This window comes from Pimephales promelas, chromosome 4 (assembly GCF_988280905.1).
Source record: "Pimephales promelas chromosome 4, fPimPro1.hap1.1, whole genome shotgun sequence".
Taxonomy (NCBI): Eukaryota; Metazoa; Chordata; class Actinopteri; order Cypriniformes; family Leuciscidae; genus Pimephales; species Pimephales promelas.
Window position 1 is genome coordinate 12,607,023 of NC_142772.1, and position 15,999 is coordinate 12,623,021.

At 34.2% G+C, this 15,999-nt stretch overlaps 1 protein-coding gene across 5 annotated transcripts; it reads left to right on the forward strand.

The window, feature by feature from the left end:
• Window positions 1–1,642: 1,642 nt before the first annotated feature.
• On the forward strand, window positions 1,643–14,914 carry LOC148981642 (uncharacterized). Of its 5 annotated transcripts, none has more exons than XM_089129973.1 (10): window positions 1,643–1,788; window positions 4,614–4,676; window positions 7,368–7,558; window positions 8,670–8,865; window positions 10,771–11,556; window positions 11,653–11,733; window positions 11,825–11,905; window positions 11,999–12,079; window positions 12,173–12,253; window positions 13,263–14,914. In XM_089129973.1, the coding sequence occupies exons 3-10, from the start codon at window positions 7,377–7,379 to the stop codon at window positions 13,383–13,385; spliced, it is 1,611 nt and encodes a 536-aa protein (XP_088986099.1). In that variant the 5' UTR covers window positions 1,643–1,788; window positions 4,614–4,676; window positions 7,368–7,376; the 3' UTR covers window positions 13,386–14,914. The 5 variants fall into 5 exon arrangements, with proteins under 5 accessions (XP_088986099.1, XP_088986102.1, XP_088986101.1 ...); XM_089129976.1 differs by lacking the exon at window positions 1,643–1,788 and adding an exon at window positions 2,574–2,847 and having other exon boundaries at window positions 11,419–11,556; XM_089129972.1 differs by lacking the exon at window positions 1,643–1,788 and adding an exon at window positions 2,577–2,847.
• The last annotated feature ends 1,085 nt before the right edge of the window (window positions 14,915–15,999 follow it).

A 15,999-nucleotide genomic window follows, 5' to 3' on the forward strand; every position in this document is an offset into this window, starting at 1 on the left:
TTGCTATATTTTAACATATGTATTAAGCAGGCTCAATTGTTTTCCTGAATACGATCACGATTGAAAATGTGACATTGATTTTCTACAACAGTTCAATAAACAATAACATTTTAGTCACTTACATGATTTTAGATGCAATATAGGCTGTTTTTGTTCTGTTTCAGCAGCGAAAATAGCTCCAAACAAAAATCACAGTAGAACCACGGTGAATCTCACAGGAACACCCATTCGTTTTCATTACTGAATAATTCAGCATTTTGAACGAATCGGTTGAGTCAAAGATTCAATGACTCCTTCATTAACATTTGTCTCATTCTTGAATGAATCAACCGTTTAAACGAATCGTTTGAATTTATGAATTACTGACTCACTCATTAATATGGCCGCCTGCCACCACCTATTGGCGGTTTAGTGTTATGTTTATAATAGCCTATCTTTCCAATGTTTCTTACTGCCACTGAGAAAAGAAAAAAAAAAGAAAAAAAATCTCCTACTGACCCATGACCTAAACTGACAAACAATTGGAACCAAACTTTTTTTTATGCCTAATATATGTTTTGTTGTTTCACATTTGTCTTGTGGGTGTGTAAGTTAAAACTTTTGCTGACAGTTAAAGCTTTTGCTGTCAGCTTAACCCTAACCCTGACAGTAACTTTAGAGAAGTTTTTGAATATTTGCGAGAGGTAAAAATTTAACCCTTAGTTTGGTGTGTTAATGTGGCCTCTTTTGTACTAGTTATAAGGAAATTTTCATATTGTCATGTTTAAAGGGATAGTTCTTTGAAATTCATTTTTGATATGTTTTAGCTTATCTTAAGGGCATCGAAGATAGGTGTGTTTGTTTCCACAGTATTTTCAATTTTGATAATTTTCTGTCAAAGTGTTGTTGTTGGTCAGTCATATAATTACTGAATGTTTTCACCCTCGGTTCGAAAAACCTCAAAGAGCATGCACAGAGAAGTCTAAATTAAACATGATTCAATGACTCGTAAATGTAGCCTAAGTACACATTGATGGACTAAGACACGAAACAAGCGTTTTTTTGTGAGAAAATTAACAGTATTTATAGTTTTTTCCTTGTATAATCAGTGACATGTGCAACCTGAAGGTATGCTTCAGTTTGCGCATGTGCCGGAAGTGATTGCTTGAGCGTGTATGTCACTTATTGTTTACAGAGATTTCGGAAGTTTTACCTTTCACTGTGAAGATCTAAACATATTTAGATGTACAGGAAATTGCAATGGAATGGAATCTAAATATGTTTAGTGAAAGGTAAAACTTCTGAAATCTCTGTTTAAACAATGAGTGATGTACACGCGCAAGCGATCACTTCCGGCGCATGCGCTGAACGAAGCGCCCGTGTCTTCAGATCAGTTGGACATGACTGTGGTATAAATACTGTTGTTTTCTCACAAAAATTGTTCCTTTTGGTCTTAGGCCATCAATGTGTAGCTACTTACATTTACGAGTCATTAAATCATGTTTAATTTGGACTTCTCTGTGCATGCTCTTTGAGGTGAACCCAGCGTGACCTCTTAAACCTGCATTATGGCTGAGTGACGACAACGGTTTGACCAAAAAAACATCAAAATTGAAAATACTGTGGAAACAAAGACACCTATCTTGTATGCCCTTGAGGTAAGCTAAAACTTATCAAAAATTAATTTCAAAATGAACTATCCCTTTAATTTATTTGAGTCCTGATGTTTTATGTATTTATTTTACCACTAGGGGAGCTGTTCTTTAGCAGCAGCTATCGTGGTCGTACGCCATTTTGTATAAAGCAACGGTAAGTAACAGTTCTTTGTGTTGTCCAAAGAATCCGAATAATATAGTTTACCAATTAAGCATTTGACAGTTTTGATTACTGTATCAAATTTCTAATAGTATTATGGTCGTGTGAATACATTATTGGATTCATATATTTTATGTTGTTCAGAGTGCGATGTTTTGATGGCAAATGTACGTAAGTAGATGAGGTAGGCTATGACTTATCTCTGGGGATACGGTGAATAAGCTAAAGTTTCAAAAAGTCGGTGTGTTTATTTAAAAACGTCGAATATTCGATGGTTGTGGGACAAAACCAGACATACGATTATGTGTTAAAGTTTTATTATTTAATCTGAGGGATAGGCCTATGTGTCCACGTGCTAAACATGAGATTTGAAGTATGTTTTGGGACAAGAAGTTTATGATGTGGATAATGGTTGGCAAAATGCAAACTAGGTGTTTTTGTTTAACTAAAGTTTGACTGAATGTCAAATTTACTTTTGAAAATAGTTTATCTTAACCGTTGCCAGAGCGTCGGCGCAGTGAAGCGTTTTTTTAGGCCTAGTTTACAGTTACTATATCATAATTATTTAATATTATCTCCACAATTTTTACATCGTTAAAAAGATGACTCAAGTTTCAGTATTTGTCCACTATTGTATTCTGAGAAACTTGTAGTAACTGTTTAATCTTATTTTGTGTGAGGAGTTATGTAATTAAAAAAATAAGCTGGTATGAATTATGACCGTCAGACCCTCCCATTCAGGAAAAAAAAAAAACTCCTGTGGTGTCGTCATGACAGCGCTTGAGAAAACGACGTCCGTCTGGGCTTTTAGCTCAACAATGTGCAGATTTTGGGGAATATTGATAGATTCGCATAGGTTTACCTCATATTTCTATAGACAAGAATAATATTTATTGAATTTATACCCAAATGCGTCGATGTAATCTTTATGAGCGCTTGCTGTTCTTAAGTACTGTGTTTTCAATACATACTGGCCGCCTGAAGGCGCTCTCTGCACAGAAATTTCTTTATATAGGCCACACGAAGAATAATCATAACCATGTGAAATTCCAGGTAGGTCTTGACAGAAACAGAGAAGTTTGTCGTAACATGTAGATAAAGATGTTTGAAGATAATAAACATGATTGCAATGTTATTTGATTTACCTGTCTTTTTCGAGCTTTGTGAGGTATTTTCATAATAATAGCTATAATATTCATAAACGAATGCTAATCGAGACTATCATTGTGCAGAATGGGCTATATGCACGCATAAGTTCCGCATTTGACGTAAGGATGCTCGTCCATTTCCGGTTGTGTAGATTAAAGCGGAGGAAAACCGGAGAAAACGGGATTATGGCAGAGTCTTCAATATTTACTCTCCTCCCGTCTTTGAAACGAAACGTACATACGTTTAGATGTAATTTTATATATAGTTATGTTTATTTAATATAATTTTAAAAAGAAGCATAAACACAACGAGGGGTGTCTGTTTTATCTGTTTTTGTGACTAACGTTTCATTAGTATAACCATGGAGTATAAAATTCAATATAAATTCTCGGTATTGCATTGGACTCTATGATCGGCGGAAGTTATCGAGCATCCCTAATGCTTCACCGGAAATAACGCCGTGCATAGAGCCCATACTATAAAACGATATATATTCTGGTTTTTTTATTTATTTTTTTTTTTACTTGAAGCCAAATTAGATCACAAAAGATTATTTAAAACACTCAAGTCTCGTTATAAAGTAAATTTGGAGCAGAAACATGGTTTTAATCTAGTAAATTGTCGTGGATTGATGGTGTTCTAAGTTAACAAGCTAGCTTGCGCACCGCTAACCATCTGTAATTTTTATCATTTTTTCTAAATATAAATGCTTACTAAAATGTTTCTTTTTTCAAAAAGGACAGTTGATACGGTTTTAAATGTGAAGTGAGACTGATTGATACAATGCCATTTTTTCATTTAGACGTTTAATAAAAATACATTTCTAATAAGTTAATTAAACTTTGAAGCCATTTATAATTATGGTTTTTTTTTTCAATATGACTAATTTAATGTACATTTACAATAAACTGAGAGGTGTCGGCTTTCAAATGAGATCATGCTAGTGCTTTTAGTACAAAGGATTCATGAACTGTATCTGTTTTAGTTTGGGTATGCTATTTCTTTGGATTTTTCAAAATTGGGGTTTAACAGGTGGGGCCACAGCCCTACAGAGTTTAGTTCCAACCCTGGGCAACACACACATACTTACAGTTTTCAAATGAGCCTGAAGGACTTGAATAGTTGATCAGATGTGCTTAATTAGGGTTCAAGCTAATTTCTGCATGGTTGTGGCCCTCCATGAACTGAGGTTGACACCCCTGGGTTAATGCAATGTCACAGGAGGAGATTAAAGATAAAAATGTCCTAAAGGTTGATTCATATTATGTCAACAAAATGTTGATGGATGTAAAATTTCAAAAGTTTCCTTTTAGTAAACTTAAAGACAAATTATGTTCTCAATGCTTGATTACATGTGTAGAGTTCCTGATGATAGTCTGAGCAAAGTTTCATGTTGTGTGGAGCTTTAGTGTTTTAAAAGTGGCTATTTTTTTATGCCATCGTAGTCGTGCTCCTAGCTGTCATGTTCAAAAGTCTTTGACTGAATAAAATTAGGTAAAAAAATTAAATGTGGGGTTTCCATTCTGCTTTTAAAGAAAAGTTTGCCAAGGGTAGATTATCAAAAACTTTGTAGGTTGCATTTTGGTGACAGTTCTGCTTACTAAGAGAAAAATAGAGGATGTGTAGATTATGTTACAATGACAAATCATATTATGTCTTTGTTTTCACAGGATTAAGTTAATATTATTGCAAGACAATTGGTGTACCACTTTTTTGAAAGTGTGTGAAAGAAGGTAAGGATTTGTTTATGGAAAATTCAGGTTGAAAGTGTTTTATTGCTGAAAACAATTATGTGCCAGTGGTGTTAGTTGTAATCACCATTAGATGTAGTTCAGTCTTAAATGAAAAATATTCCTTTATTTACTGATGCCCTTAAAGGGATAATTCACTTTGAAATTAATTTTTGATGTTTTAGGTCAATGTCAAGTAGGGCTCTCAATCTTACTCTATAATACTATTTGAATTCCATTCCATATTTATGTAATATTCGAATATTAAATGCTCAAATTCATCCTATTATTAATATTTACAACATTACTAGGGCTGGGTAATAAATATCGATTTCTCGATATTAATCGATTTTCATTTTTACGAACTGAACGATTATTGAATTGATTAGTCATCCTGTTTCATTTGAATGAATGGATCATTGTATCGCGTTGTGCGCATCCAAAGAATCGCAATAATCTTTGTCCTTTGTTACTATTGATATGAAACAAAGTCTCAATTTTCAAATTATGTCCATTTTGTTTAGAAATTCAAAAAACATAAATAACGCTTTGGCACTGTGGCGTGAGATTGCTCTGGCGCAGCTCAAGAGAAGCAGCAGTGCTGATTTTTCTTCTGGCTTAATAATACCAGTCACAGCACGAAATAAACATGAATGAGCATCTGAAAGTGTCTTAAAAGATGGAGTACAACTTATCCAAATCTGTATCATGTCACATTGATTTGCTCAATTAGCGTTTCAACTGTGGATAGACGTCAGTTAAGCAGCTTGTAATCAATGTCATGTATTGTCATATTTACCTCAGAAAATCTACATAAACTGGTTAGTCAGCTAAAAAAAAAATAACTCTTGAGAGGAGCAATTTGCTAAATATATACACCATATTACATATGCATTATAATCTTAATGTTCTTGAATATTTAATGCAAATTTGAATAAATCCGGGAAGTTTTTATGACAGCCACCATTTTAATGTTTATATATATATATATATATATATATATATATATATATATATAATGAAGCCTAGTAGGCTACAACTAGACTCTCATAGTTTACAGCATTAGTTAAGAGACTTGATTTCCTTGAGAAAATTTGCCATTTATTGTAACTGATATCCAAAATAATCAATATTGAATTGAATGGAAATCGAATTGCAAGCTTGTGAATCGAAATTGAATCGAATTGTGAAACTTGTGTCAATACCCAGCCCTAGACATTACACATTCTTATGGATCGCCAATGTCACCATAGCCTGTGGTTGTTGTTGCAGGTTATGTCCACTAGAGGGACATTTAATATTACTAATACACATTTAGATTGCATCCATAAACCAACTATACAGCGTGGTAACCTTGAAAATCCACCAGTATTCTAATAATAACTTAGCTCACCTTATTAGATAGGGTCCTTACATGCTGGCTAATAACTTTTTTTAAAGCTGGTTCTCAGACATTGACAGCGCTGTGTTGGACTGATTTGTGCAGCGGTGTTCCAAAGGGCAACATGACATTATGACTTTTGCGTCAACATACACGCCACTTTCAATTCAAGTGGTGTGTTATTTATACGTATTTTTGAGCCATTTCATGAGATCAGTCTGTAAAGGGAGAGAGTGTGCGTGGTACTGGCTAGCTTTCGCACGGCATTCGCAAGGTCTCTCTCTTGCTCTCTCCCTCTCTGCCGTTGTGCGCAATGTATGTTATGCGCGCAGTATGTTCTATCTTGCTCTAGATTCGAGGAGATTTTAACTAATTTGTGGACATTAGGGAGACGCTATCAACATGCGGGAGACTCCCGCAATTTCCGGGAGGCTTAGGATGTCTGTATGGGAAACCCATAGGGGAAACCCAGATGATAGCCTACAGCTTGGATAACTTGTAAGTACACATTGATGGGCTAAGATAAAAACGAGCGGTTTGTATTAAAAAACGAACAGTATTTATATTGTTTTTACCTCATGTAACCACAGGCACAAAGTGCTTGCACCCTCAGATCACTTGGATGTGACTGATTACAAGAGGTAAAATCTATAAATATTGTTCGTTTTTTCACATAAATTGCTGGTTTTGTGTCTTAGGCCATCAATGTGTACTAACATTTACAAGTCATTAAATCATGTTTAATTTGGACTTCGTTGTGCATGCCTTGAGGGGAACCCCATAGACCTCCATTATATGACTAACGGACACAAATGATTTGACCTAAAAATATCAAAATTTAAAATACTGTGGAAACAAAGACACCTACATCTTGGATGCCTTGAGGTAAGCTAAAACTTATCACAAATTAATTTCAAAGTGAACTATCACTTCAAGTCATCTTATGGGCGTGTATTTTTTGGCTGCTCCAGGAAATTGATGAAAATTGATTATCAAAATAGTTTGCAATTAATTTCTTTGAGTTGTTGAGTTGGGCTATTATTACGCCAGTCAATAAAAAGTAGAGATGTTTGAGTACAAGTAAAAAAAAAAAGGTTTGTTGAGTGGGGAGTGAAGTAGATCTATGGGGCACTGAATTGGACAAAAGTGAAGCAAACTTTGTGCGAAAAGTGATATGTATAAAGTTATGCCTTTTTTCATTTGTCTATAAAAATAATAATTGTTGTCATATGTTGTTTAATTGGTAGAAAAATGTCCACATTGTCACATACATGTTCAAGTTGTTGCTGTTGTTTTTTTGTCTCGCCCCCCAGAAATTCAAAATGGAGAACAAACGAACAAAACATGAAGTTGAAGGATATCTTCATGACGTTTCAGATATTACAGAGGGGGCAAATCGCCGTAAATATTTTACTGCCGTTTTGCAGGAGGCAGGAAGAAACAGCCGGGTAGTTGTTTTTGATGTACAGAGGCATCATGTTTTTGTAAATGCCCAGAAAGACAGGTAATTGTAAATAGTGTGATATGTTAAAGTAGAATGTGAGTAATTATTAGTTGTATATTTGTTAGAGATGCACTGATTACTGTTTTCTAGGTTTATCACGATTTTTCCTTGAGGTTGACCTATTTATACCAATTTTAGATTAATTTTTTCAAATTGCTTTACAGCATACACAAATGTGTTTTCTATCTTCTCTTTAATAGAATAGTTTACATAGAACATTTTGAACAGGTAATTACTATAAAAAAGAACTATATAAATTACTGTGGGAAATTCACCCATCTAAGTGCAGTGTTATTTTCACATCCAATATCCAACAATTTTTTTATATATATATTTAGCATTTAAAGTAAAGTATAAAAGCATTTTATTTAAAATTAACTTAGCCTTGCAGTATATAGATATTTCTCACACACCAGCCTATTGTAATTACTTCTGCATCAATGGCAAGTTATTTCTCAAATAGTTCTTCTGTCATCTGACACCTCTGCAGCTAGGCTAAACAGGATAAGTGGAGCATGTGCAGGGAAACTATTGGAAAATAATAAAAACAGGTTTAAATGAGTACATTTTCTATAAAAATGTTTAATCTCCATTTTCTTTTTGTCATAGCCTAGCCTACTTCAGTTCTTGTTAAATCAAATTACACATGCACATTTTTGGATGAAATCATATTTATTTTGTCCATCAAAAGTGTGCTTTCACTTTAATTGAGCGCAGCAAAAATAGACTGGGTGTTGAAAGTAGCGCTTCACTGCTGCTCACGCACCACTCCTGCTCATGGTGTCAATGCACTGACTGGTTAACATGCACGCCAAAGAAAAATAAAATATGTGCTTGTGGTGTGAAATGGTTTTAATGTTAGAGATTTACTACATGTGCGTTCCGTGTGCAGTCTCTGCACGTGTGATACTGATGCGCGACGTTAATTAAGCGGCACTTGAGTACATTTGACGGGCATAAAATCGTCATATGTCAGACTGATTGGCCGGTTGCCGATCATGGCCGATCATGTGAAAATTGGCCGATTTTGATCACCAGGTGATCAATTGGTGCATCTCTAATATTTGTCTATTTAGGATTATATTAATGACAGTGTTTCTTATTTTTGTAGGAGTCCAGTAAGGCTGTGTGAGGTGGCATTGTCTCCATCACGACAAAAAAAAGGAGAGGTTGACATCATTGTGAACAACTCATCTTTGTTGACTTGTGTGCGCAGGCTGGAGTTTGCCTTTGATAATTCTACAGGTGATGTTGTTGAAGACTGGACATGTCAACAAATACTTGAAAATCCTAGAGAATATCAAAGGGTAGGTTGATGTTAGTGTAATGTACACATGAATGCTACATATCAAATTTCATGTGGGTTTTTACAGTAGTGTTTGATTAATATGTTTGTTGTGTGTGTATGTAACTTGGAAAAAGTTTACCTGTAGTACCTGAGATGTAGTATAGACCCATTGTTTTGTTTGACTTTTTGGTGTGTGGTGTAACTTATGGCTTGTTTCCACTGAGTGGTACGCAATGGTACAGTTTGGTATGCAATTATTTGTGTTTGCACTGTCAAAAGTTATGAATGGTACCGAACTGCTGAACTGTACTGTACCACTTTTTGGTATCCTTCTGTTGGGGTATGTAGCACAGTGGTGAGGTACTAAAATGAAGAGCTAGATGTACTAGAACTGTAGAACTTTGTTTGGTTGACAGTAGGGATGGGCGTGATTAATAGATGATCGATTATTGATCATTAAGAATTTTGTTCATCACGTTAATTTGTTATTGATTATCATTAAACTAATGCTGCTGCGTTGCGTAGTGTGAGTGGAAAGTGAACGTGTTCTCCGGGCTGGTCATGTTAGTGCGGAGGTACCTGTGCATCCCGGTAACGTCAGTCCCCCTCATCAGAGCAGTATTTTCAGCGGCTGGACTGAAGCATTTGTTTACACTCGGTGCGTCCGCACGAGTGTGAAGAAGGTGCACGCAGGAAAAATTATGTCTTTGCGGTATTCGGTGTTTCACAATCAGGCGAGTGCGTGAAGTATAAACACCTCGTCCGTTTAGGGAGGTGAGTGGCACGCGCAGTGTTCAGAGACTCGCGCTGATCGAGCCAGGTGAAAGTGTAAACATAAGGCTTGACGGTCAACATGCAGGTTGCGGTCGCGACTGACCCCAGATCATGTCATCAACATGCTTATCTTTCTCAACAAAATCAGTAGAGTGGAGCAGAAGTTGTATGTGAGTTATTTTTTATGAGGCTTTAAGTAGCCTAGCCTAATTTATTGTTAGGTAGGATAATCTCTCTCACCCTATTCAACTTTGTGCCTTGGATAGTTGAGTTAACGTGACATTTTGACAACCGATATAAATATTATTATGTTTTTGGTTTAAGTTATTTATTTATTATTTTGGAACAAACGAGTGTCTCATGAGGGCCAACTTGCAGCTGCAGGTTCAGTTGCGTTAGAGAACCGTCGCGCATATCTTCAAATTTAGCCTAATTGAACGCCCAGTTTAATTCAGACAGGTTTAACTGATAGTTAACTGCCACAAGTTTATTATCTTGTAAAAAAGATGTAATCGAGGAAAAACACGCTGTATTTTTGTGTTTTCATTGCATTTTATATTTATAAAAAGTTAAATAAATAATAAATTTGAATATAAAAATATTAATGATCAATCAATAGTCGATAGTTAATTCTTCTGATGATCAACTAAGAAAATTTAATCGAATGCTACTAGTTCAGTTCATTGGTCATACTTCAAAAAATAAACTAGTTCATTTATAGTTATTTTTTTCCATATGTTGCGAGCTTTTTGTATTATTATTATTGCCACAGCCCATATACAACCACAGACAACAATTATTTTATCGATAGGCCAAGTTTTCACAGAAATGTAAGATTTTTTTCTATTGTCATCCACCTTGTCATAAAATTTGTTTAAATGATCATACGATGCCTCATTGTTCTGATTTGTCTACAGTTGCCACGGTGGTGGTTGGTGTTGCCAAATTGGGTGTTTTTTTGCTACATATTATATTAGGGTACTGTTGGTGGTGGAAATGGAAGTTAGATAATGGTTTATCAATTTGACACGTACTGTACTGTACCTTTCCAAATTGTACCGCTTAGTGGAAATGAGTTATTAATGTTTTTGTTGCCAAGAAAAGAGACTGTTTGTTAGTGTAATCATTTTTTATATTTTTGTTGTTCTAGGTGAACGTTACAATTAAAGTAGTCCAGTTGACTGAGGAGACCCAGTCAATGACTCGTAGCAACCAAAGATTGCTAAGAAGATCGTATGATGTGGCAGATCAAAGCAGTGCTTTATTGTTGACTGTCTGGGGAGGAGATACCCTTGTGCCCGGGAAGTGGTACAAAATAAAAAATGTGTCAATTCGTCAATTTGATGGTTGCACTTGTTTATCAACCACGAAGCAGTCTGTTGTGACAGTTGTGCCTGATGTATCAAGTGATGTTGCACAAGTAGTTGACCAATTTAAGGTCCAAGATGGAGAGGTTGTGACGGCAGAAGTTCAAGCTGAGTATCAGTGTCCAAGGTTGCATCCTTTGCCTGCAGTCAATTTCCAGACCCTGATGACGAGGTGTCCAAAATGTGCCGCATACTGCAAAACATCCAAAGTAACGTCAGTACTTCGTGCAACTGTTACTATACAGGACAAGTGTGATCAAATGAACACTTTTGAAATGGATAATGTTGTGCTTCGTGAGTTGTTGGATGTTCCAACACACAGTCAGGTGGAACCAGATGACTTGGCAGCGAAGTTGCTAAATGATGATGAGGTCAATTTGCACATAAAATACAGAGGAAAACGTGTTGTCTCTGCATCATTCATCTCCAAGGCAGCAAATCAGTCTTCTGAATCACAAAGCAGAGACGTTGCGGTTACATCAAGAATGCAAGAATCTGAAGGACTGTCTGAAGATTTCATGCTGGAAGAAATGTTTATGGAAGAAACAGCTGAATGTTCAGAAGTTGTTGTAAGTAGTGAAAGCATATAACAATTTGCAAAATTACTGTCTGTAAAATTTAATGTTTAACACTTGTTTACACATGAAACTTCTGAATGTTCATAGAGCCAGGGTTTGATGGAGAAGGGTAAAGAAGGTGTTTCTGAGACTGCAAAACAGTGTTTTGAAACTCGCAAGAAAGATGCTGTAAGTAGTGTAAACATAGAATAAGTTACAGAAGTATTGTGTGACTGCAATGTTTAACATGTTTACGCATGAAATTTCTGAATGTTCATAGAGCCAGGGTTTGATGGAGAAGGGTAAAGAAGGTGTTTCTGAGTCTGCAAAACAGTGTTTTGAAACTCGCAAGAAAGATGGCGTAAGTAGTGTAAACATAGAATAAGTTACAGAAGTATTGTGTGACTGCAATGTTTAACATGTGTTTACTAATGAAATTTCTGAATTTTCACAGAGCCATGGTTTGATGGAGAAGGGTAAAGAAGGTGTTTCTGAGTCTGCAAAACAGTGTTTTGAAACTCACAAGAAAGATGTTGTAAGTAGTGTAAACATAGAATAAGTTACAGAAGTATCGTGTGACTGCAATGTTTAACATGTGTTTACGCATGAAATTTCTGAATGTTCATAGAGCCAGGGTTTGATGGAGAAGGGTAAAGAAGGTGTTTCTGAGACTGCAAAACAGTGTTTTGAAACTGACGGGAAAGATGTGGTAAGTACTGCAAACAGAACAATTTACAGAAGTATTGTCTGAAAATGTGATGCTTAAACAGATGCTTAAACAGTTGCTGATGTCAAATAGAATAAACACAATGTTTTTTTTGTACATCTTAATGCAGTCTTAGCAAATTTCACACAAGGATCCTCACTAGCCCCCTTTCCACCAAAGCATTTTGAAAGCCGGTTCGGAGCGGGTGCCTGCGCACGAACCAGTTCTTTGTGTTTTAACAGCCAAAGAACCGTTTCTCGGCCGGGAAAACTGGTTCCAAAGTGGCACCAACTCGTTGCTGGACTAGAACTGTTCTTTTACCCTATCATGCTTACGTTGGTTGCTGGGGTGGGTTTAGATGTGTTATAAACATCTTTTCTGACCATAATATAGGATCGCAAAGCCAAGAGAAACATTTGCAGAAATACGATGGAGTCCGCCTTTGTAATTGTTTTGCTTGAAGTTGCCGCAAGCATTCGTATTTTTTTTTTTTATTGAAAACATTATAAGCAAAGAAGAAAATAGTCACAATATACAAATATATGGAAAGAAAAAGGACAGGACAGGGGTACAAAACTAATCAGAAAAGATTACATATCAAACGAAAAGGTTAAAAGACTTACATATTTCAATTGCTTTTAAAGTAATGTTGTACTTGCAAGTGTTTCTATCTAAGATGTATGGTGATGTACAGTGACGTAATGACGTCATTCCCTGGGCGCTATAGTCAGTGGAAAAACAAACAGGTTCTGAACGGGTTTGCAAGTTTAACCAACTTGGAACCAACTTTGAACCAGCACCAGTTCCGAATCAGTTCTTTTTTGGTGGAAAAGGGGTAAATGTCAAATTTTTAGACATTTAGACATAAATGTAGTGCTCATGTGCTTATTTTCAACACATTGTATTGTACTTGCACTGTAACTGTATAAAAGCCTTTTGTTTAATAATGAACATTTGTATAGTGGAAATAACATGTTAACAGTTTAGACGTTGAACTTGTGATTTATTTTAGGGTCTGGCTTTGCAGGAAAAGGACCTGTTTGACAACAGCAAGGCTGGAGTTTGTTTTGAAGGTGCATGTAAAGCCACTGTTAAATCAAGTGGAAAAGGTTCTAAGAAATGCCACAAAAAGTAAAGAAGTTCAGTTCAATACTTTGAACTAGTTTTTTCTCTTTTTCTTTTGCACAAAATAAAGTGAATTTTTGTTTTATATTATAGTGTTACAATACATGATCACATGTAAAGCCACTGTTAAATCAAGTGGAAAAGGTTTTAAGAGAGGCCACAAAAAGTAAAGGTGTTCAGTTCAATAGTTTGAACTAATTTTTTCTCTCTTTCTTTTGCACAAAATAAAGTGAATTTTTGTTTTACATTATAGTGTTACAATACATGATCACATGTAAAGCCACTGTTAAATCAAGTGGAAAAGGTGTTAAGAGAGGCCACAAAAAGTAAAGATGTTCAGTTCAATACTTTGAACAAATTTTTTCTCTCTTTTGCACAAAATAAAGTGAATTTTTGTTTTATATTGTAGTGTTACAATACATCATCACATGTAAAGCCCCTGTTAAATCAAGTGGAAAAGGTTTTAAGAGAGGCCACAAAAAGTAAAGATGTTCAATACTTTGAACTAATTTTTTCTCTCTTTCTTTTGCATAAAGTAAAGTGAAATTTTGTATCATTTTATAGTGTTACATCACGTAAAAGAGATGTAAATGTAAGCATTTTTCATGTTTAATTATTGCGGAAACTGTTTGTTCACATTTTGGACAAGTTTTTACTTATTTATAATGTCCATATGTTATTGTTATTTGTGTATTTTTTGTGTTTTTATACATTTTGAATGTAAGAAAGCAGTAAAAAATTGACGCATGTTAAAGTTTTGAAAGGTTAGTTCACCCAAAAATTGAATTATCATCATTACTTATACTCATGTTGTTTTACACCTGTAAGACCTTTGTTCATCTTTGTAAAACAATTTAAGGTTATCTTTCATGAAATCCAAAGGCATGTAAGATACATATAGATAGCAACATCATTGTATTGTTTGAAATTCAGAAAGGTTGCCAAATCATGCTTTAAGTAGTCAACCTTACTATAACTTTAATATTATGGCGATTTTTGTGTATAAAAAATAGACTTTAATAATTTGATTCTTTGTCATTATAGTTTATCGTGAATTTTGTGCAGTTTTTCTTGTTTACATCAAAACTTCAAACATTTCCGTCCTTTCTGGATTTCAAGAGGTAAAATTATGTAACTGTAATGTTTGGGTTTAGATGATAATTGAAAATATCTTTTTCATTGTTTTATGGTAAATATCTTAATTTGTTTTACAAAGATGAAGAAATGTCTTTAAGGTGTGGAAAAACATGATGTTGAGTAATTAATGATAAAAATTGTATATTTGGGTGAAATTGTTTTAAGTAGAGGTGAATGTGAAGTGATGCATATTAAAAGTAGGTTTGCAAGGTTCGTTTTGTTTTCATAAGCAAAAAAATGTGTTTATATTGAGGATTGTTTAATAAAGTTTTTTTTTTTTTGCTAAAAGTAAGTGTAGTTTTTAATTTTATATTGTGTTTTGGCGTTTCCTGGTTGTGTTTGTGCAATTCACATGAACATATTTACAACAATAGTGGAAAATAAAATGGCAGGTTAACGTGGCTGAAGTGTTTCTGTAGAACCTAAAAATTGTTTAAGTGGGTTATTTTAAAAAGTCTTTAAAAACGTAGATATTAAAATTTGATTAATTGTTGCTTATATGTAGGATTTATGTTTGAAAACTTTCGAAAACAATTGATTGTCTTGTTTATAAATTGAGTACAATAATGTGCATGACATTTTTTTGTTTTACCTTTTAATAATTAAAAAAATCTACATTATGTATATTTAAATTTAAAAAAAGTTTTTTTTCCTATTATAACACCTTTTTACACAATGTTTTGTATTGTAGTTTTTAGTTATTGTTAAAAGAAAATGAAAAAATAAATTGTGTAATGATGACAATATGGCAACCAAGATTGTATCAAATATATTAACTGATTAATTAAACCATTTTAGTTGTAATTATTATCCACAATATTTTTTAGACAATGCAGATGTAACATTTGAAATTTTTTAAATAGGGAGAAACACAAGGTAATGCCATATTAACTTAATATGGTAATTGCATTATATTATATATTTCAACAATTTAGAGGTAAACATTTTCAGCTTGTTACATTTTTTCAAAATTAAAAAGTAAGCATATGTTTTAATGCAGTATTTCTTTTGTAGTATGTAAAACAGCTTTAATCTATACAATAGTTTGATTGCAATTAATAGCAGTGTCTGCTAAACGACTAAATGCAATGAGCTACGTTTTGATTGGCTTTCAATTGAAAAATAAAAATTGTTAGAAATGTTTGAGAAAAAAATGCATCTTGTGTGTTATGTAGAAATGATTTTTACTTTAAAAAGTATAGCCTGTATTTTTTATTAATTTAGAGTAGTAAAATTGACAATATGTATACATTTGTTGTTGCAAAAATAGTGTATATCTAGTGTCCTTAATAAATTATGAGTTATGATAATGTTATATAATAGTAATGCTGAATGTGAAAGGCAAGGTAAATATTTATAAATTCCCAACCACTAGGGGAGATGAGAATGTTGTCAGATAACATATTTCCTTTCTGGTAGACAGGAAGCCTTTTTATGCTCATCTCTGAAACGGTAAAATGTGCTATACAGACAGAGACAGGTTGATG

Bases quoted from the DNA above. Each gene is read 5' to 3' on its own strand.
- LOC148981642 (XM_089129973.1), top strand. From the start codon at position 7,377: ATGGAGAACAAACGAACAAAACATGAAGTTGAAGGATATCTTCATGAC. The intron at 11,557-11,652 runs GTAAGTAGTGAA...GAATGTTCATAG, and splicing joins CTGAATGTTCAGAAGTTGTT to AGCCAGGGTTTGATGGAGAA. The intron at 12,080-12,172 runs GTAAGTAGTGTA...GAATGTTCATAG, and splicing joins AAACTCACAAGAAAGATGTT to AGCCAGGGTTTGATGGAGAA.